This window comes from Diuraphis noxia, unplaced genomic scaffold (genome assembly GCF_037042655.1).
Source record: "Diuraphis noxia isolate RWA-SAM2 unplaced genomic scaffold, SU_Dnox_SAM2 contig0004, whole genome shotgun sequence".
NCBI lineage: Eukaryota > Metazoa > Arthropoda > Insecta > Hemiptera > Aphididae > Diuraphis > Diuraphis noxia.
The window spans coordinates 16,883,638-16,906,074 of NW_028301714.1; the positions used below are offsets into that span (position 1 = coordinate 16,883,638).

Consider the following 22,437-nt stretch of genomic DNA (forward strand, 5'->3'; position numbering starts at 1 on the left):
CGATCAAATTAAATTGTAATTCATATCTTCGGATCGTATATTTATAGATATCTATATTTTCTTTAGATAATATCTAGATTATCTAATCATATATGTTTACTACTGCAAAGTATCAATTATGACCTGCGCGGTGACTGCCTACAGTAACATGGAAGCTTTCAGAGGTTTTTAAATTTTGCTGTACCTATATTTCATATTATTTACTATTTATTTATAATAAATATTGAACGATTTTCGTTCTTACGCGTTTCAGTTAACATATTTGGTTAAGTTTATATAGTTGCAGTGAGTGAAACGCTTCATCTTTGGAGTGGCTCACTGTCCACTAGTATACGTATAAACTTAACCAATGTTAACCAAAATGTGCTCAATGCTCATATACGAAAATAAAAAAATAATGCGTATGGTTGAAACATGCCTTTGACGCTGTGCATATGACAAATTTAAAATTAATTATTACCACCTACCGAGTGCGTGTATTGTTTGTGTGTACCAGTCAGCCACAAATATATTATACCGATAGTTTATCAATTCTGCTCAATACAGTGTCATGACGGAAATATTAATATTATACCTATATTATATTAAAAATCACTCACTTGTGATTATTATAATAATAATATATAATATATTAAGTACCATTGATTATAGGACAGAATATAATACTACTTATTATCTGATCAATGATCATACTTAACGTCGGTCAATTGATCCAGGCAAAATAACTTTGGTCCTTCAAAGTTTACGGTAGTAGCGACTATATATACCTGCATAATATTATTAAAATTTGTAAATTTTAATTGTATTTAAATTTGTATTTAATTATTATGTTAAATAATAATACTCATATAGTATTTGGCAAACACAATAAAATTAAGAATATCATTATGCAGGGTTACATAAACAATTATTAAACATTTAACGAATCGATATAAGCTAAATATGATACATTAGTAATTATAACTTACCTTTAAGTCACACACGCGCAGTTGTCTTACTGAAGTAATAGTTATTAGTAATAATCTAATACAAACAGCTTAAATTTAGTTCAATTCTGTAAAACTACTAAAAGATCTACCATATAACAATAATGAGGTGTCCACGTATTCACTAAAATAGCAATTACTGTGAGCTTGTTCTTATTATGAGTACTATACAAATACTGTTAAGTGATTATATTATACAAATGCGTTTGCTTAATATAAGCAGGTAATGTCTAGGCACGGAATATTCAGCCTCCACAGTTTTAATTTAATTTAAATTAGTGTTCATTACAAATAATAGGTATGTAATACCTGTGCTGACAGTTATCTAGTACCTACCTATCTATATACTAACAAATTGAACTTGTAAAAAAAAGGTTTATATTATTATATAATATATCAATAATTAGTTGGTTTTTGAAAACTTATTCAACGATGAATAAATCATGACTAACATTTAGGGATGTTAAACAACTCCCCCCCCCCAAAAAAAAAAAAAAAAAAAAATGTTTTTAATGACATTATTATTTACGCAAACCTTCATAATTAACATCCAGATCGATATCATATACAATATATGATTAAGTCATAAGGATAAATTGTCGATGGAATAAAACATAAAATGTGTTTAATTGCCGCCGATCCACGTGGTAGAACGAACCCAAAATCATGGATGAAGATTAAAGACCTTATATAAGTAATAGATTTATATAAAAAAAAAAAAATTAGAATTAAAAGTTTGTACTAATAGGTATACCGAATATAGATATCAACTCGAACAAATCCAATCGAAAATTGAAAAAGGTACCTTGTATCCTTTAGTAAAATGTTTGTATACTTATAATATTCCGAGTAGTTGAGATTTAAATCATGTTTTTGAGTTATTCATAGCCCCAATGATTATTATGATAATTATAATAAAAAACACAAGATCGATTTTATTTTCATTTATTAATTTTTTATATCATATCGTAAGTATGTAGTGTGATGAATGCCCCGAGCGAATTTTGCGTGACCTATATAATATTGTGATCGTTAGGCTCTTCTTTCGTCGCTATCTAACCGACACCGGGTTTAGGAACCATCTGGCCCAGCTGCTGTCCGGCGGACAGCATCGACGCCATGTTGGCCATGTTGATGCCACGCATGGGCACTACGAAGGCGGAAAACCCACCAATTATAAGCGTAGAGCCCTGGCCGCCACCGTCTCCCTGTAGGTACGACGAAGGCAGCCCACCGGCCCCGGGAATTCCGGTCGGCAGGCCCCCGAACGGCAGTGTCGATCCCCCCAAACCGTCGGCAGGAGTGTTGGTGGCCGGGGCCGAAGTCGTTTCGCCACCGCCACCGCTTCCGGGCACGAGACCGGAAAGAGCACCTTTGGCCAGCATGTCACCTTCCGTGGTCGAGTTGGAATGCGTGCCATCGTCACCGCCGCCGATCATTGGCAATTCGATTTGGTCCACATTCTTCGGGTCTTCCATCTCCTGTAAGCAATATATAGGTACGTTGGCATTGCGATAATTGCACGGTGCGAACAACAAATTATGAACGAAAATAACATTCTCGAATCATTACAGTATTACACACACATAATAATAATAACAATAATTATTTAATATGGTAAATTTTATTATAGCGAAATGGTAATTGAATTATATTCCACAGGTGTGAACGAAACATAATAATGTGCGGTCGACGTCAAATTATATCTACTACAATGCGTTTATGCTCGTGAAAATGTGCGCTTAATTAAATTACTACGACGTTTTACATAATTATATAATGTTTTAGTGGTAGAAATATATTTTTATGTTATCATTGTTTGTATTGCGATTATCGTGAATATTATTAGCTTCCGATCACTGATTCGTCCTTGCGCACATGTTCCATCTTGTCCAATTTAAAATCGTCTATATCCTGCAACGCGTTTTCTTCGCTCAAATGCTCAACCCCATCTGTGTAATTATCGATCATCGCTTCCATCGCCGTGTCAATATTGTGCAGCCCTTGAATAAAGTTATCAAAAGTGGACTTATTTGGTTCGTCGATTTCATTTTCGTTATCTTCTTTTGTCAGTACTCTGTTATCGACATCGACAGTTTTAGACGCCTATAATTTATAGTAAAAACACATTATAATCGGCGTCAATCGTTATATTGTTATTAAAATACTACCTATACGTAATCTTACGAGACACTGTATATTTACTGTTTAGCACCAAACTCGTGATGATGAATAATGTAGTCATAATATTATACAAATATATACATTTCAACTTTAAAGATAGGTTAGTTGTAATTAAAAAAAAAGTTTTTGATTTTACCGTAATTATTACAATCATTATTTTTTTCACATAGACCAGTACTTAAATATTATTATTACATGAAATTATATTTATAGATCTCTGCATAAAATGATAGTTTTACACATTAAGACGGATTCACATTTACGTCGTGTGTCGGTCGTGCGAGTGCGTCATAATTAACCAGTTGTAACCATATTGGTTTAAAAGTTGAGCTATTGATATAGTTGGTTTCAACTTGGTTATTACTTGATAAAAAAAATTACGTCCAGTCACATTGTGGTTTGAAAGACATTACACGACAAACGACGTAGCTGTGAATTCGGTTTTATAATATTGTAACCATGTAAGTGATAAAACTGTTATATATAGCAATATTTGTTATGATAAAATAGAATCAAAGTTTATAGTATTATTATTTGAATTTGAATTATTTATTATACATTAATATTATGTGCTACTAACATATACTGATGCCGGTAATTCAAAAACAATATTATATATTAGTAAAATACTCTATTACGTACCCTATTTGCTTATAATACAAAATACTAGATTGTGCTTAATAATATTCTGTTATCTGTGACCTGTGTTATTAGATAGGTATCAAAGGAATTATAATGTAGGTATGATCTGTTTATTTATTAATGGTCTGAAATGTGTTGGAGAAAATATTAGACGTCGTAGAGTACATATTTTATTTATTTAATTGATTTAAATAAATTCATATACTTACATTATTTACAATTATTATTAAACATAGGTACATTAAATAAAATATTTTATCAGATGTAAAAAAAAAAAAACGTATTCGTTTTTTGTAAATGATTCTCATAAATGTATTTAAAATGTTGAAGCATGAGCTGCAGGAATACATGAATATGAATTTTTAGTTTTCTTACAACTATTAAAATTTATTTTGACATTTAAATACACAATAATAGCATAAACAGTCATTTAAGATTTAAGTAATAATTTCATATCTTGTAACCCGCATTAAATATGAATTACAATATGTTTGTGCTCACTGATCAGCCATCGATGCAAAATATAACGCTTTTCGTTCAGTACCTATTATATTCTGAGTTATAATTGTATAATAATAATGGTGGCGAGTGTTGTGAATGTAACATTTCGTTAAATCCAAAAAACGTGGAGACTTGAGCACTTAACCGTGTTCGTATGATCAAAGTGAAACTGTACTGCTTAGAATATTAAATTTATAACATATGGGCCCAAGTAGGTAGTGTTTGTACAACATGTATATATGTGTAATACAGGGTGATTCTTTTAAGCGGGTACACTAATTATCTCGAAAAGTATTTACTTTTTCAAAATATTTTTTTACGTGGTTTCAAGTTGTTAAAAAACCAACGTTTTTATTAAAAAAATATTTTTTATCCTAATCATTTTTTAAGTTTTTACTTTTTTGAATGACAATATAGAGTTTTAATTTCATATTCCAAAGCAGAATATTTTTCTAAGTATTTTGATTCATAAAAATCGAATTTAGGACGAGTAGTTTATGAGTTATATGTATTTAAAGTTTAGACAAGCGGAGTAGTGGACAAACATTTTGCGGGGTAACCCCGTACCACTCCACTCTGCCAATCAAAACTTTAAATATGAAATTAAAACTCTATGTTGTCATTCAAAAAAGTAAAAAACTTAAAAAATGATAAGGATAAAAAATATTTTTTTTAATAAAAACGTTGGTTTTTTAAAAACTTGAAACCATGTAAAAAAATATTTTGAAAAAAGTAAATACTTTTCGAGATAATTAGTGTACCCACTTAAAAGAATCGCCCTGTATAATATGTTGATATCATACCACGAATTTCTTAATCGACATTATTAGAATAATAATATAGTTGTGCATAACATAATATTATAGTAATTATTATTATTATTATTATTATTGTCGAAACGTGTCATATTATCTAATTATCGTGATGGCGATGATGATGACAACGACGATAACATTATTGACAATAACATAATATTATGTGACATTATATGTTGATAATATCGTGTAAAATATAATATAATAACAGCAGTTGTAGATCCACCGCGGCAAATTCGAATTTATCAGAACCGGACGTCCGCGAACATGTCACGTAGATTTTTCCGGGCGTCGTCGTAGTACTCGGACCGGAAGAACAAGTCGACCGCCCGCGACGGGTCCCGCGCTACTGCGTCGGCTTCGGCGTCCGCCGACCGGAACCATCCGTTCATGCCCTCACCGAACTGGAGCATGCCCTGCGACATCATGTCGCACGTGCCGTGCTGGAACTTTTCGGAACCGACGAACGTTCCCATGTACGACCACGGGGGCGGCGCGTTGCCCATCATGCCGCCCATGGACGACATGCCCGATCCGCCGGCCTTGCACACGGCTTGGTGGAACTCGTCCGACACTATGTAGTCGCCGACCATGTTGCGCGTAATCGCACCGCCGTCCCGTCCCGCGCCGTTCCCGAACTTCTTGACCATCTGATCGGTGGCGGCCTTGCGCCAGATCCGTTCGAACGCTTCCGAGTCCACCAGTTCGGCAAGCGAGCCGGGCAACACCTGCGGCCAATACACCACAAGTGTTTGTGTGCGTGTTTGTTTGTGAGTGTGTATGTGTGTTTGTGTGTGTATGTGTTGGAGTGTCTGCGTATATTTGTGAGTTTTTGTGGGACACGCGTGTTTCGAAAACGTCTCGCGAGACCAATGCGGTCGAGATATTTGCTGTCGACTATTTATTTCGATCTACAAAATGATATATAATTTGAAGTCGCGTTATGAAGGATATATACTGTTGTATAGATGTTACATGGATATGAACGTACTGTGTATGATATGCACAAGACGACCTATTAAAGTGTCCAGTACTGTCTACGCACTTATTAATTTTAAGTTGTAACTTTTTTGAAAATATCATTTTACATACCTCAGTTAAAATATACGACCTACCATAAATCAAGCCAAATAATTTATGTCGCATTTATTTTGGAACATAAAAATCAAATTTTACACGAAATTAAGAAATGTATGAAAAAAGGTTATTTACTTAAGAAATGTTACGAGGTTACGACTGTCATAAATAAGTTGTACGTGCAAGCATACGCAAAATCTAAACATCTGATTTAGTGGTGCAGCACGCACTTAGAAGTTAAAGAATATAATAAGTAGGTATACGTTTTCTACGACCAACTACTTGAAATAAACACGTAGGTACCTATAATTATTACTTAGTGTTCATATTTTCGAATTTAAAAGGGTCAAATTTCGATTTTTCCTACTTATAATACTCAGACGTTGTAAAGTAAATTTCACGGGACGCCAAGTAGCGAATGAAATAAAATATTTTTATTGTTCACTTCCAACTTTAAATGTACGTGTTAAGAAATTGTTGACTATAAGTATAAATGGATGGAAGCATTTTTTGATTATGTTATAAAATTATTTCAAGTTAATATTTGTGCTGTAAATTTTATAAATAGTGATCTACCAACCCAACAATGATAACATTACAAACTATTTTTTCTTTTGACTTATAAATTAATTGAAACGTGAAAAAATAATAAAAAAATATTTAACAAAATTTAAATCTATTTGTTATGGAGTCGAAAGACTTAAACTATGAACGATTATTTAGGTATGATTATTCGATTATCTAGCCTGATGACTTTTACGTAGAGATTGGAGGGCGAGTGAAACAATTCTTTTTTATAGACCTTTGTAAACGTAAATAATTGCTACTGGCCGAGTCATATGGGATTCAATTACAACTTACACAAATGTGGACAATAAACCGTTATATTAATTTCAAAACGCGTTTTATACATGAATAATATTCGATCATAAAGAAGTTATTACTATAAATTCACTCACAGACACACATATACACACATACGCACAAGTACACATTACATTTATTTATAATATATTAAACATAATTAAAAAGTGGTTATGATAATACTAAATTTTTAAATTTACTTATTAACTTAACTAATTAAAATTTCCATTACGAAAACTCAAACATTTTTCATTAATATCTAAAAGAGAACACTTGAAGTTAAAATCATGGTTATAAAATCTATAACTATGTAGTATGTATGTAACTAAAAATAATTAATTGATATATATAATTATATATTATATGATATAACATTTTAATTACACTGTTATACAATATTATTATAAATAAAAACTAAACATATTCCTAGATTTAATATGTAAGTTGACACGAATTCTATTATAGGAAGATGACAGTGTGCAATATGAATAAGTGTTAAGGTAGGATCTGTGAAGCTTTTTTAAATTTTTAGGTATTATTGGAAATTTTTAATGATGCACAAATTCTCTAGATGTTATATTTAAAAAATTAACTTTTATTTTAGCTGAGTAGTGTTAATGTTTTTTATTTGTGTTATGAATTTGAAACGCTCAGAGTTAAATATATTATTTAGTAACTATTATTAACTTACTAATTAAGGTTCTTAATGTTATAGTCATAGTATAATAGTATTTTCGTAATATAAGTAAGTATAATAATTTTACTGTTGCGGTTACAATTCAAAACAATATATAAGCAATAATCATGCATAGTAGGAGTATTATAATAAATTATAATTTGTACAGTATACAATTATTAAACATCGGGAAAAAGTTTAATTAAAAGTCTGAACCATAAATCGTTATACTTCGTTAATATTGTTTCTTTGTCATTTTGTTCACATTAATTGCACATGGTAAAATTAACTGCAGCGATAGGTAAATAATAATATGATACGTGTAGTACTGTATGGATGTACTTGGGGGAGCCGTTCACCCAGAACTGTCGCATATTATTATGCATAATCGGCTATTTTAAGTGTAGGGAAGTCATGTGCGCTGCTCCGTAACTTCCTTTGTGCTTATGACGGACTGTTACAAATTTATTACGATAATGATTCGAATATATTGTATTTTAATTAATTATAGCGATTTAAATATTTATTGATTGAAGAGTTAATCATTATTTCAACAAGTAGTATATTATTATCTTTTTTTTCATAAATTTCGCGAAAGACCTGTATTTATGATAAAGCGGTGGAAGGAACTATCTGTTTTATTACTAACAAATGTAAAATGTTACATTTAAAAACATAATATCGGTAGGTTTGTAATATATTGTTTTTTATATGCTGGTATAAAATAATTTTATTCAAATCGTTAGTGCAAGATGTCATATCATATTTGAAAATATATATTATTATTTTTGTATGATGGAATTCGAGTAAAAACTTTGTCATCACGACACGAGTGGAATACATTGTTGTTATATATAATTATTTCGTTTAAAACAAAAACAATAAACATAATATTGTATTATTTTATGATATGATTGACTTTGATTTTTCGCCACATACAAAATAGTATACTTTTATAATTTTTACTCGAATTATATACAACAAAAATTAAGTATATTCGAGTAATTTTGAATATTATAACAATATAATTATAGCAATAGTAATTTTATATGTAACAATCCAACAATAAACACGACATATTATGTCAAATAGTATTCAGTTTAAAGTGATCGTTACGATAGGTTCCTGTTAGCATTCGATCGTGGATTTAACTGAATAAATTTTACTCCTGTTAAATTCATTAATATTAGTTATGACTTATGAAATATAAACTATATTTTGCCGTACGTTCACCTTTATTTTGTACATCAAATACATTAATTCCAATAATTAATATACATAGTTATAATTTTCTTTCAAAATGGTATTGTAATCTTTTTTGGTCGTGGCTGGAATTATAAAAACTAACTTCAGTCATTATAGGAAGTAAATCTATATACTCGTATACAGAGTTTTCTCTCGATGAACGGAAACACTGAAAACAACAAAACCTTAGCATAGCAGAGTCATTTTACTATAATTATTATAACTATGATTTTCTCTTTTTTTTGTTACCTTATTGAGTTACTAAATAATACACTTATGTTTATAGTTGTTTTTATAAAATTAGGTATTTAAGGTTCACATATGAAAATTAATATCAATCTTTATTTTTATATTTTTAATGGCAACCCCTTATTTTCGTCAGTGGTTGTTTTTTTTTTTTTGTAATTTTTGCGAACTTAAATAGTATGAACAACTTAGTAAATTTAAAAATGGCTGAGCAATGGTATCTTGAATATTTATATAATAATATATTATTTACTTGCGCAATTATTACATATGAAATTATCATGATTTACATGTGTATATTTTTAAACATTTGTCAATAGTTATACATTTTTGAATAGTCTCAGAATAACAATAAGTAAAATTAATTTTTATCTCTGTACGATATTATAAACTTTTAAAAACATTAAATAATAATTATTTATTAAATTATATTCAGCAACCATATATTATGCTAAACAACCAAAACAAAAACAAAAATTATGGAGGAGATAAAGATATTAGGAAGGTCCAATCTCATTAAGATCAGATACAAACCTTCAATGACTCCAATAAAAATAATTTTACATATTTTGTACACGAAAATAAATTTTAATATTTGAAATTCCATTATTCAGACATTTTTTTAACTAGGAAGTTATAGTTTGATCACCAAAGTTAAGTCATAACAATTATAAAAAAAAAAACAATAATTGATGATGATAATTTTATTTCCGTCGAAAGAGATTGATTATTGAACTCTGCCCTTTAAAAACTTTTGCCCAATAATTTTTTTATAAAAATTAAAAAAAAAACAATAGCAGAAAATATTATATTATTTAATATCTCAATAAATAAATCGTTGAAATTGTATGACTGGCCACTGAGATATTGAACGTTTGCAAATAGGTACAATAATCTTGGACATGTTATACATATCAAAATAATATTATTATTAAAAATAGATTATCATATTATAACATAAATTAATATATTATTACGGTAAATTGTCAATAGTTGTGTATTGTGTTACGTAGAGTTGTTTTCGTTTTACATAATGATTTACATTAGACATCGAAAAATGCCTTATTCGTCTCGAATATTATATTTATAATATAACACAATTACACAATATATGAATATTTAACATGTTCAAGGAAATTGTAAAAATACGTTTTTAAATAAATTGTTGTGTGTGTGTTTTTTTTCGATGTATACCATTGCAGCAAAGGAACAAAATGCAACGTCTGTATATTGTTATATTATATTGAATTATGATCGAATAATGTGACAAAATTTAATATCGAAGTATTTCAGTCTAGTAAATAATAAAAATAAATGATTAATTATTGTAAAACATAATACATAGTATTCATAAAATAATACAATCAAACCTACATACATACGCGACCTACATAGGCACTTATAAACTATGGACTACCATTTGATGTATTAATCTGACGGTTTAACAATTATTATTTCACACGATGTATACGTATATCACAAAATATTAAATGCTTGAAGTAGGCACGTTTAATTATATAAATAAATCCTATAGTGCCTGTTTTTGGTTTTTGAACATTAATTGACGTACATGTACGTATAATCAAAATATTTAAAAACACTTATAATATTAGTAAGAGTGATCTCCTCTAAACTGTTTTACTTAATAAAAATAGTAATCTATGAATTCACTTATCATTATAATCAATAAACAATATTTTAATATTAAACATAAGTACTCACAGCAGTCAAATCGTCACGTGTAATTGACGGAGCGGCATCTACGTAGAAAGCGTCTGAAAAAAAAATTAAAAATATATTATCTAAAAATAAAAATAAAATCATATAGGTAGGTAATACTATATTATACAATGGTGCAAAAACAATAAAGGATATTAATCGTGTACGAAGACCTTTCAATGTCACTAATTAATCAAATATAATATATTATTATTTATTATTATTCATTGATAGTCTACATTTTTGAAAATACAGTACAGTGTACACGAATGTCATCATCGCCATGGTTTTTGACATGTTTAGAGTAAAATAGTATTATGTAAAATCGATTATTATAATAAAAAAATCTCGACTGTAAGATTTAAACAAACGTTGTTTTGATTTAAATTTAACCCGTTTAAACGTAAACTATGTGTGTGCGTATATTGATCGACTACAAATAACTTCGTAATATGATGAACGTCACGATGATCCAAAGATCTACGATTGCCTATAGTTCAGAATTAGTGTTCGAATAATTTAAATAATAATGATTTTCAAACAGTCACTGCGTTGTATTGTAGAAACACATCGGTGAAATCCACGCTAACCGTACTGATGCGATTCGCCTGTTGACCGAACGATGTCGATACAACTAGTCAACTTGTATCATACAAGCCACGTGTAATAAATTAATAATGCTAACAAAATGCAATTATAATAATATTAGAATGTTTTCGGCTTCAGTGTCGGATTACTTGTGTTTGCGTCTAATAATAATTGATCGTCTGTTTAGTGAAACTTAAAATAAAACATGTATAACATATAATAATATACATATAACATAATAATAAAATAGTAACCGAAACTCGTAAGCAGTTTTGGAAATTTCAACGGCGTACCCACACTACCCACCTATTGTTTTTAATCGAAATCGAAATTCGTACGGTCGCGCGCATTTAAATTTTTTATCAGCTCAATGTCTGGCGTGTTGATGCCACACCAGTATAATAGCAAGCCATTAATTACGGCCGTAAACATGTAATTAGGTAACTATTATTATGATACACCGTGACGATAGTACGCCTATAATTATTACAGATATAGATACCTACTATGGCGTTTGGACTTACCCTTGACGATGCACACCAACACGATCAGCGCGAAATTCTTGGAGGACATGATGGCTGCGGTGTAATAATGTATATCGGTACGACAATTATAAGACAACGCAATAACACCTAGTAATAATAATTCAAAGTTTATAATACGCGGTCGCACGGAGCGCAGTATACAGTGCAGGTGAGCAGCAAACGCCTAGTCGCTTATAAATTGCTTATTTTTGATAGCAGCGACAAAAGCGTTTCCGGCGATTGGGCTGTAATCGCGGTTCTAATTTATTACCGGCCATTTCCCGTGCATACCACTGCAATCGGGGTCGGGGCGATCGAATGCAAATCCGTCTGGATCTTATCTGTTTCAGCAATTATTGTGTAAAACCTCGTTAATGGAGTCCAGTCGGTCAATCCCCTCCTCCATCTACCCTCCCCGAACACTAAGCAAATTCCCCATCAGCGCCGATCCGGCGAACATTGGCCGCTTTATAAATACCAAACTCCCGGCCAACCGAACATCAGTCGTGTACAGTCTGCAATCCAGAATAAAAACAAGAAACATTAGAAAATCGTCATCACAGTGAATCATATTCCGTGAAGTACCTACTGTTTATTTATTTTAGTGTCCCATCAAGACATAAGACATGAATTTGAAAATTTCTGTCATTTTGTTCGCAGTGGCGACGCTTCTCCAGCTATCTCACGGTACGCACCAACATTTTTAATCGCAGTGTTAACCCGGTATTGAATGTGTGATTTGGATTTAAAGTTTTGAACTTAACATTATACATTTGATTCATTTTGAATGATTACATTATGTATAATAACATATGATAACTGTTAAGATAGTTTTATTTTTTTAGTTTCATTCATCGAGGTGATATTTTTATTTATCTTCCATATTTATTTTACTTGTCTTACGACTTCCGAGCTATGCCTTTTTGCAAGTACCTATCATACAATAATTTAAACACAATTTTTTATTTCAATATGTACTCAAAACAAAAACATGATTTGATATGTTTAATAAACAAAGAAAGTCATTAATCAATTTTAAAATTTAAAGTGGAGTAAAAGAATATTAATCAATTTTTTTTTCTCCAATTTTTCCCCTTTTCTCCCGTTTTATTTTAGTTCATAAAGTTATTAGATAAAATTCAAAAAATATTTTATTATCTAAATATGCTTAAGAACACCAAAACAAATTAATGTTAAATTGAAAAATTCTATAATTCCCTTATCTCATTAATTTTATAATTATTATTAGGTATACCAACGCATCGTTATGCTAGACAGGCAACAGATTGGTCAGCTAAAATCAAAGAATACTTCAGTAAGATTCAGGGTTACGGATCATCTGAATCACAGACATCACCGTCATCAAATCAGCCAGAATCATCAACATATCAACCAGGTACCGCTGCCGGTTCTGAAGCAGGTGCATCTGAGCTCCACTCTTTAATAGCAACTAAAGACGGAAACCCCACATCTTCCGGTGGCTCTTCAGCTGGAAGTTACATTCCAGATATGCAAAGTTATCAAAACATGATTCCAAATATGCAAAGTTACCAAAACATGATTCCAAGTGGAATGAGTGGTTATTACCCGAGCCAAATGCCTCAATCAATGAATCCTAGTGGTTACTTTGGTTCAATTCCAGGAAGTCCCAGCGGCGCTGCGGGCAGTGCAGGGTCTGCATCCGAACCAGAAGCTTCGATAGCTGCTAAAGAAGGAAATCCTACATCATCCGGTGGCTCTTCAGCTGGAAGTTACGTTCCAGATATGCAAAGTTATCAAAACATGATTCCAAATATGCAAAGTTACCAAAACATGATTCCAAGTGGAATGAGTGGTTATTACCCGAGCCAAATGCCTCAATCGATGAATCCTAGTGGTTACTTTGGTTCAATTCCAGGAAGTCCCAGCGGCGCTGCTGGCAGTGCAGGGTCTGCATCCGAACCAGAAGCTTCGATAGCTGCTAAAGAAGGAAATCCTACATCATCCGGTGGCTCTTCAGCTGGAAGTTACATTCCAGATATGCAAAGTTATCAAAACATGATTCCAAATATGCAAAGTTACCAAAACATGATTCCAAGTGGAATGAGTGGTTATTACCCAAGCCAAATGCCTCAATCAATGAATCCTAGTGGTTACTTTGGTTCAATTCCAGGAAGTCCCAGCGGCGCTGCTGGCAGTGCAGGGTCTGCATCCGAACCAGAAGCTTCGATAGCTGCTAAAGAAGGAAATCCTACATCATCCGGTGGCTCTTCAGCTGGAAGTTACGTTCCAGATATGCAAAATTATCAAAACATGATTCCAAATATGCAAAGTTACCAAAACATGATTCCAAGTGGAATGAGTGGTTATTACCCAAGCCAAATGCCTCAATCGATGAATCCTAGTGGCTACTTTGGTTCAAAACCGACTGGTTCATAGAGTAAATGGTGCAAGTCAAAGATAATAAGCTGGCTCACCTAAGTTTAAGAACATATTTAATTTACTGAAACATATGTACCAACGAGTAATACATAGGTTAGGTATATTATATACAAATTAAATTACATATATGTTTATATTCTCTTAATCTATTTATAAATTTAAAGATGTCTTAATTCATTGTTTTTTACTGTAAATCATTTATAGTTTTTTTTGACATAATGTAAGTTCTGGAAATAAATCAAATTTTATACTTAAAAATTAATATAATACTATATTAATAATTAATAATGGGTTTAACTTAAAATTTATACTTGGATATTATAGCTATAGCTATTCCAATTATATGCAATCAGATGGGTGGTTAGGATAATATCAAATATTACATTCCTATATCTATAAATATTATAGGCAATAACACATAAAACAAATGACCAAATTTAAAGAATAACGATGTTTGATGACATATTTAATAAAATCTAATTACCAAAATAAAAAGATTGTTGAGCATAACATTGTATAGTTTCCAAATGATAATATATGTTATCACATATATCTATCTTATATAATATATAGCTTATATAAATAAGCACGATATAATGCTTATTTTTATTAGAATTTAGAATTAGTACCTAGAAATGTGATCAACCATTGTCTTTCTAAAAATGTTGTTTTTAATTTCACATTCATTTTACTGAAATATTCAAATATATACGCACAGATTTGTAAAAAAATAATATGTACATGGAGATACTATTCTGATTTACAGTAGACGTCCAGTGTTTCAATTTAATGAGTGTTAAATTTTAATTAAATTATATAAATTGATTTCATACGAATATCAACTCTGTACAAACATTATCTGTCAGCATATATTATTATAAAATACATTTTATGAAATTTTTGCTATTAAAGTAATATTGTTAATATTAGTATAAAGGTATAGGCTGAATTCGTTTTTTCTGAAAACATTGGATTTGCATTTGAAAATAGTGTGTATAAAATATATAAATATACTTAAAAAGTTTAAAGTACACACGAATATTATTTTTAACATACATTAAATAAAATAAAATCGTTATTTTTTGTTAAAATACCAAGGAATTGAACATAAAATATTTATGTAAAAAACAATGTACTTGTTGTATTGGTACCAGTTTAGACTAAATACAAGTGTCCGTGTATTCAATTTTTAAGTTGTAGTAATATACAAGTTGGAAATTTTATAAATTAAAAAAAAAATTGAGTATATGTACGAGTACGTGGTTTTGAAAAAATTTGTCGAAATTTGAACTTCAACCGCGTATAATCAAACTATAACTTCTATGAATATACTATAATATTTTCCAACTGATTTAGTATCCAATTAGGAGGAATAATTTAATTATGCTTTAGATTTGTGTGATTTTTAACTGAGTGAACATTTTTTTTTCATAGAGATTCTTTAAATAAAAACTAAAAAATAATGGACATTGAATATGTCCATGAAAAATCGTTATTTTATGCGTGAATCTTCAAATGCGTGAAGATTTGATCTCCAAACTATTATAAAAATATATATGAATTTTCGTTAAAAGAAGAAAATATTTTTCGGAATCTTGTAATACATTCTTAAATCTTAAATATAGAAACAACTGTATATGTATAAATAAAATACAAATTAAATTGTTAGTATCTTCAATAATTCGCTTTTAAGTTACACTAAAAAAAAGATTTTTTTAAAAGTACTGTTAACTTTCAATTATGAAACCCAAAATTATCAATTATAGTAAAACGTTTTTTGAGTGAGGCATTAATCTCCTCCTCCAAGACTTAATTTTAAATAATTAAAAAAAATAAAATTATTAGGTATATCCCTGCCTATAAAAATCGAAACTTAGCTTACATATAAAATATATTTATTGTCCAAGAGCTTGGAATAAGTATAAACTTTTATCATTTGAAAAAACAAGATCGTATTTTAATACTTTTAATTTTTAAGCTTTGTACGATTTAAATCGATCCATATACAATATTGATGTTTATTATTATTATACTCATATGTGTGTGAATTTGGTAATGATGTATTAGATAATCTTAATAATATGTAAATAAATATGAACGCGTATAACGACATGATAATTCTTTATTTTTAATATATGGTAGTATCGAAGTATATTATATTATTATCGTTCGAGTTATAGTTGTCAGGCCAGCTAAATTCTAACTCTAACCATTACCTGAAAAAAATTTCACCCGCACTTATAAGGGGTTCATGTGATATTTTAACTGTTAACTGATTGACCTATTTTGTGTTATGGCAAAATATATTGTGTTAAAAATATGATATAGAACATAATTGTACAGCAAAAGGAAAAACCCCTATAAATGTGTTCAAATTTTAATCAATAATATTAAACGAAAACGTTCAAACAATAAGCTAAAAAAATATATTTTAATTATAATATTTATAATAAAAATATTAATCACTTTTTAATGTGTTAATCATGTTTTAGAGGTATTATGATTGTGTTAAGTTGAAAGTTCCACAAAATACATTTCAAGTAAAAACTACTTGCATCATATTAATTTCTGTATCAAAAAAAATAAAGTAGTTCGTAAATTTCTACATGAAAAATGAACTCATATGCAAATTATTTGTTAATAATGAAAACATAAAAATATGTACCTAAGTTCCATCAGTGGCCAAATATATAATTGTTCAGACCATAGCTGATAAGAAAACTAAAAATAGTAAAGCATAATAAATTCCTTTTTCCCCTTATACAAACTAAATACAAACAATTTACGTTATTTTGCTGGTTTGTTTAAAATTTGTTGATTTTTGTTCAGCTAGGTAACAAAATAAAAAATGTCTTCTATCCATTGAGCCCACTTGACTGCAAAAGCTCAAGATAACGTAACATTGGTATTTTTTTTATCTCCGTCTTACAAGTGCATAACATAGCAAACTTACACTAAGCAGATTACGTGTAGCTTTATTAGCTTAAAAATTAGAGTTCTGACCTCATCAAAACTTTTACAAGTATTTTAAGTTAGATTTCTACCAGCCTAGTTAATAGCACACATTTTAGAAACAAAGGTACTATTCGTAAGCAGTTTTTATCTCAAAAAACCGTCACTGAACAGTTTAATTTCATATGTCAATAATACTTACGTATCTAGCTATAATTGTATCTAGTGAAGTAACTTATAAATTGGTATATTATCTCAGTTTTTATGCATGGTTATGCTTACAACAAATTTGCTACGCTAGCATTATGGCAAACGGAAATTTACAATAATTATTTTACATATTTTTTTATTTGACAAATTTCCATAATTTTTTTTTTTCGACAATCAAATAAATAACAAATTGAAAATAAATATAATAAATGGCAACATTGCAAATAAAATCGTACGAAATCGTGTTGTTTTTGGGGTCATTTTGACAATCCGGTGCCGTGACTTGCTTATATAAATCAAGTACTAAATAATTAAGTACACTCAAAAAAAAAAAAAAAAAAAAAAACGAGCGAGTGTCATTAATGGGTGGCTGCTCTCATCAAACGTAACATGTAGTAGGTATATAATTTATTGTAAACTGTTTTTATATTAATATTAATTGTTTTGATACCTTGTATATATTCTGTCTCACATTTACTTATTGTGCCTAAGGTATAGATTGTAAATTTCTTTTATAAATAAAAAAAAAAAAAAAAAAAATTTTGACAATCCATTGTTTGATCAAAATCGTACGGAATAATGTTCTCAAAAAGGTAAAACGTACGGAATCGTGCTTTACCGATATAAATCGACATTTTTGCAAATTGAAATAATGTTATATGTTCGTAAAGTTAACAAATTAATATAAAATCACGCAATCGCATCAATACACGATTATATCTGTATACAATGATTGAGTAGGTATTGTATTCAAATACTTTATCATGGTTTAAAATTAAAAATGATAAATTATTACGATACAATACATCCTATTATCATTAAAGTATTACAAAGTCAAATCGTTTGTGTTGTAAGTATTTACATTATATTATAATTTATACTCAAATAATCTAACAGTCAATTTATTATCTTTTATATGTAAAAAAAAAAAGTCATTCTTATCAGCAACAAATTGTATTTAATCACCGTGCTGTGAAGTATCAGCTATTTTGATGTAAATAGAATCAAACCCAAAATATTTCCCCTTTAAATTCAATAATACTATACTTAATGTAAATTCTGAGAAAATACATTTACAATTAACGACTATCTATGTTTTTTGGACACTTTATACTGCAGCTGCAATGTAGTCTAGTCTAGTATTTATTATATCATAGTTAGGTAGGTACATCAATTATCCAAACAATCGCAATCCAAATTGAATTGCGTTTCTTTGTGTACATAATTATGTGAGGTTATGGTGGGAAAGGTAGAGATGTGGAGAGGTGGAACTCTTATAGAACTACATCGTTTTTATTATAATTAAGACGCTGAATTATTACGCGTAACTCCAAGTCTCCAAAAAATAAGAAAACTATTTATTCATTTAGACATTTAACATTCAAACGAATATTTATAGTCGATATACTTGTATATACAGAGTGATACCTTGTTAAAGCATTTTATTTTTTTTTATTTTGGTTTTAACCAATACATTTTTAGTGATATTGAATCGTGAGTGAATAAAATTCGTCAAGCAGTTCTAATAAATCTGCATTGAATAAAATAGGTAAGTTTGCATGTGCATTAAAATTCGCTATTTGCAATGATTTTTATAATAATGTCTCAGTAATCCAAATTATTCTGTTAATATTAAATTTACCTACTACCACACCAATTTAACTTATCTTACTACGAATGCCTTGAGTATTATTTACGCACTCAAAAGTTTATAATATTACAATATTTAGGTTGTATGAGTTTCTGGCATGGGAAATTTCCTAGATAGGTATAAATAAATAAATAATATCAAACAATTTTGAGTATCATATATTATTATAGTACTCAAGGCAAAACTGGCAAGTTAAAGTAAAATAAGAAAGGAAATTTTATTATTATAAGTTTGACGAGATACCTATGATGTATAGAAAACAGTAAAATTGAATACGGACAATATTTCAAATTTTTATCAAGTTTACCTTATTTTTATGCATTTATTATGTTTTTTTAATGTTATTTCCTTGTTACGATCTATAAATAATAGATTCTCATTTTCAATTTATCAAGTCATTATGTGAATTTATTAATTATTACAGATTTATTCAAAATGTATATGAAATCAATTGTATTTATCACGTTGGTTTACATCCATCTTTCTTGTAAGTATGATTATAATATTGTAAAAAAAAAAAATAATAATAATTTTATGTACAATATCAAACTAAAAATGTTCGTGAATTAATTTAAAAAAAGTAAATTTGTTAAAAAATTTTGTTTAGAATGTATGATAATATCATATTTATTAGATGACAGTAAAAAAAAATGGTCGAAATGCTTACAATTATTAACTGTTTTAGATAAATTACTTTATCGTATAATCATATCCGGGTATTTATTTAGATGAATAATTAACAAGAATTAAAATTTTTTGGAAAATAATAATTACCTAATAATCCCCCCCCCTCCTTTGATTACATATCGAGCTTCAGTTTCTCAAAAATTCAATGATAAAAACATGGACTTACATTAAACTTTAACGAAAATAGATAACACATAAATATTAGTATTAGTATTTAACTTTCAATTTTTTTTATTTTTATTAATAGGTACCTAAATAACTAAACATTTTTTTTTTAACTGCAGTTATACATTCATATATGTTAATAAAATACTAAAATTAATTATACTATTGTACAATGTATGTTTGTAGTGAATATTAAAAACATATTTTATAATAAATAATGTACTAATAAGTAATAGAGTAATCAATGATTATTATAACTAATAATATTTTCAAACTATTAATTGTATATTAAATATTTATATATGTCTATGTAAACTTAACCCAGGTTTAAATGTACAAAATGTCAAAATATATAAAATATAGTAGTATATCATAATTTCCTGATTGGTTGTAACATAGTTTGCAGATACCTCCCTTTGTGAACTAACTTGATAAACGTAGGACATCTGCCTATGCGCTGGATTTAAATAAGTAGGTATCTAGTATTTTTTTTTAACACAATTAAATAAAATCTCTAATTTTTTCTAAAATCTCTAAACTTTTGTATCATATTATAATATAGATTATAAAAATGTCTCCATTTAAATTTGAATATTTCTGATAAATTATTGAATGGGTGATGTGGGTGGGTTGCTCATAATGTAACCTACCAACCATAATAATACTATCTGTGCTTAAAGTACTTAAACAATTTGATTATTTTATAAAATTTTAAATAAAAAAAAATATTTGATTATTTATTCAGACTATGTGATGTCAATAAGTGATATCTGTTATACATGTAATACTGTCAATTATAATGATCTATTTTTAAATCTAATTTACTAACTTATATTAATATTGATAATTATTTATGTTTTTACTTTATTTAAATACATCACAAAGTCGACTTGCATTTTCGAAAAATGTTGAATGACGGTAAAATAATTTATTTTAATTTTTTTACCTCATCGCCCCTTAATTTCTCCACTGAAGTCGACACTTAAACAATTTAACTATAAAATATTATTCTGTATAAGTATAGGTACCGAAGTAGATGATGGGAGGATGAACGTAATCAAACCAACAGTGGACAAAGTAATGGAAGTAATACAATCCGTTTCTGGTGTTGGTGGGCCATATAATTCTGCAGAGTCAAATTCCGGGTATACGAATCCAGTGAAACCTGCAGTGTCGGAAACAACAGTACCACAACCGGGATCATCGACAACCGCAGAACCGATTACCACAGATGGTTGTCCAGAGCAGCCAGAGGAGACCTATCGGCCTAACTCGTGTAGTTGTTCGTATATCGTCGAAAACTTTTGCGAAGGTTGATGCTAACTATGTTGATCAAGGCGATTGAATTCATTCATATGTTTTCGTAAAAACTTCACTAAAAACACAATACCATCTTTTATTGTATATGTCATTATAATTATGCTGTTTTAAAATTTTATCTAATACCAAAGGACAACATTTGATTCATATTATTCAATATCTATTTTGCTTATGTATTGAGTTCAAATATATAGAAATTATACTACCTATTTAAGAAACTTATTATTTTTTTTCCTCAGAAGTCTGCAGATTGCAGTAGTAGGCCATTTTTTGAAGCAATGCCAGAAAATGTAACTCTAACCAAGCCCAGTACTGTTAAGAATCATATTTTATATCGTTGATCATGATTTTTAACTTAACTAAATATGACTAGTTTACTGACCTGTACATTTTTAATAATAAGTAAATAATATGTAAATCATGATTCCAAATTTAAAAATTGTGAATTAAATGGTTTTTTTATAAAGCTAAATTTAAAACTGGATGAACTAATAATATTTTTACTAGGTAGCTTATGCGTTGGAAAGTGAATTACATTTTACTAATATTATGCAAACAATGATATTTTCATTCAGATGGAGTAGTCGATTATTATTAATCAATTGGATTTCGTATTAATTAAAAATTCTAAAGGGTAGATACTTTGTCAATTTATCCGTTGGTTTTTAATTGGCCAACAATATCATACATTTGTGTTAATACGCTGTATAGATAAGCGTTTTTGAAATTCGAACAAACGCAAACCACTGATCAGCACGGAATCAAATGCGATGAACATTTTAGGTCTTAAATTCAACGCTGCCACACAGAACAGTTCTGCGCAGAACATACGTAATGGTGAGATGAAAGACTGACATGCTGCAGTTAGTTGGAGGTATTTGATAATTTAACTAACGTAGGCACTTCCGGTGGGTTTGTCTAATCACCCCAATTTGTAGTTATTATTCCTACTTTCCTAGGCATG

General features: G+C 29.1%; 3 protein-coding genes across 6 annotated transcripts; 2 read left to right on the forward strand and 1 right to left on the reverse strand.

The window, feature by feature from the left end:
• Positions 1-1,915: 1,915 nt before the first annotated feature.
• Positions 1,916-12,303, reverse strand: LOC107172926 (uncharacterized). Of its 4 annotated transcripts, none has more exons than XM_089227943.1 (3): positions 12,068-12,300; positions 10,959-11,011; positions 1,916-2,467 (listed from the first exon to the last, which is right to left on the reverse strand). In XM_089227943.1, exons 1-3 carry the CDS (start codon positions 12,114-12,116, stop codon positions 2,042-2,044), a joined length of 528 nt encoding a protein of 175 aa, XP_089084069.1. In that variant the 5' UTR covers positions 12,117-12,300; the 3' UTR covers positions 1,916-2,041. The 4 variants fall into 4 exon arrangements, with proteins under 4 accessions (XP_089084069.1, XP_089084068.1, XP_089084067.1 ...); XM_089227942.1 differs by lacking the exon at positions 12,068-12,300 and adding an exon at positions 11,195-11,795; XM_089227941.1 differs by lacking the exon at positions 1,916-2,467 and adding an exon at positions 3,970-5,856 and having other exon boundaries at positions 12,068-12,303.
• Positions 12,304-12,556: 253 nt separating this feature from the next.
• Positions 12,557-14,746, forward strand: LOC107172925 (uncharacterized). Its single transcript, XM_089227939.1, has 2 exons — positions 12,557-12,754; positions 13,317-14,746. Exons 1-2 carry the CDS (start codon positions 12,694-12,696, stop codon positions 14,483-14,485), a joined length of 1,230 nt encoding a protein of 409 aa, XP_089084065.1. The 5' UTR covers positions 12,557-12,693; the 3' UTR covers positions 14,486-14,746.
• Positions 14,747-18,796: 4,050 nt separating this feature from the next.
• Positions 18,797-21,691, forward strand: LOC107172946 (uncharacterized). The gene is made up of 3 exons (XM_089227944.1): positions 18,797-19,199; positions 19,726-19,788; positions 21,178-21,691. The coding sequence occupies exons 2-3, from the start codon at positions 19,737-19,739 to the stop codon at positions 21,468-21,470; spliced, it is 345 nt and encodes a 114-aa protein (XP_089084070.1). The 5' UTR covers positions 18,797-19,199; positions 19,726-19,736; the 3' UTR covers positions 21,471-21,691.
• Positions 21,692-22,437: the final 746 nt, after the last annotated feature.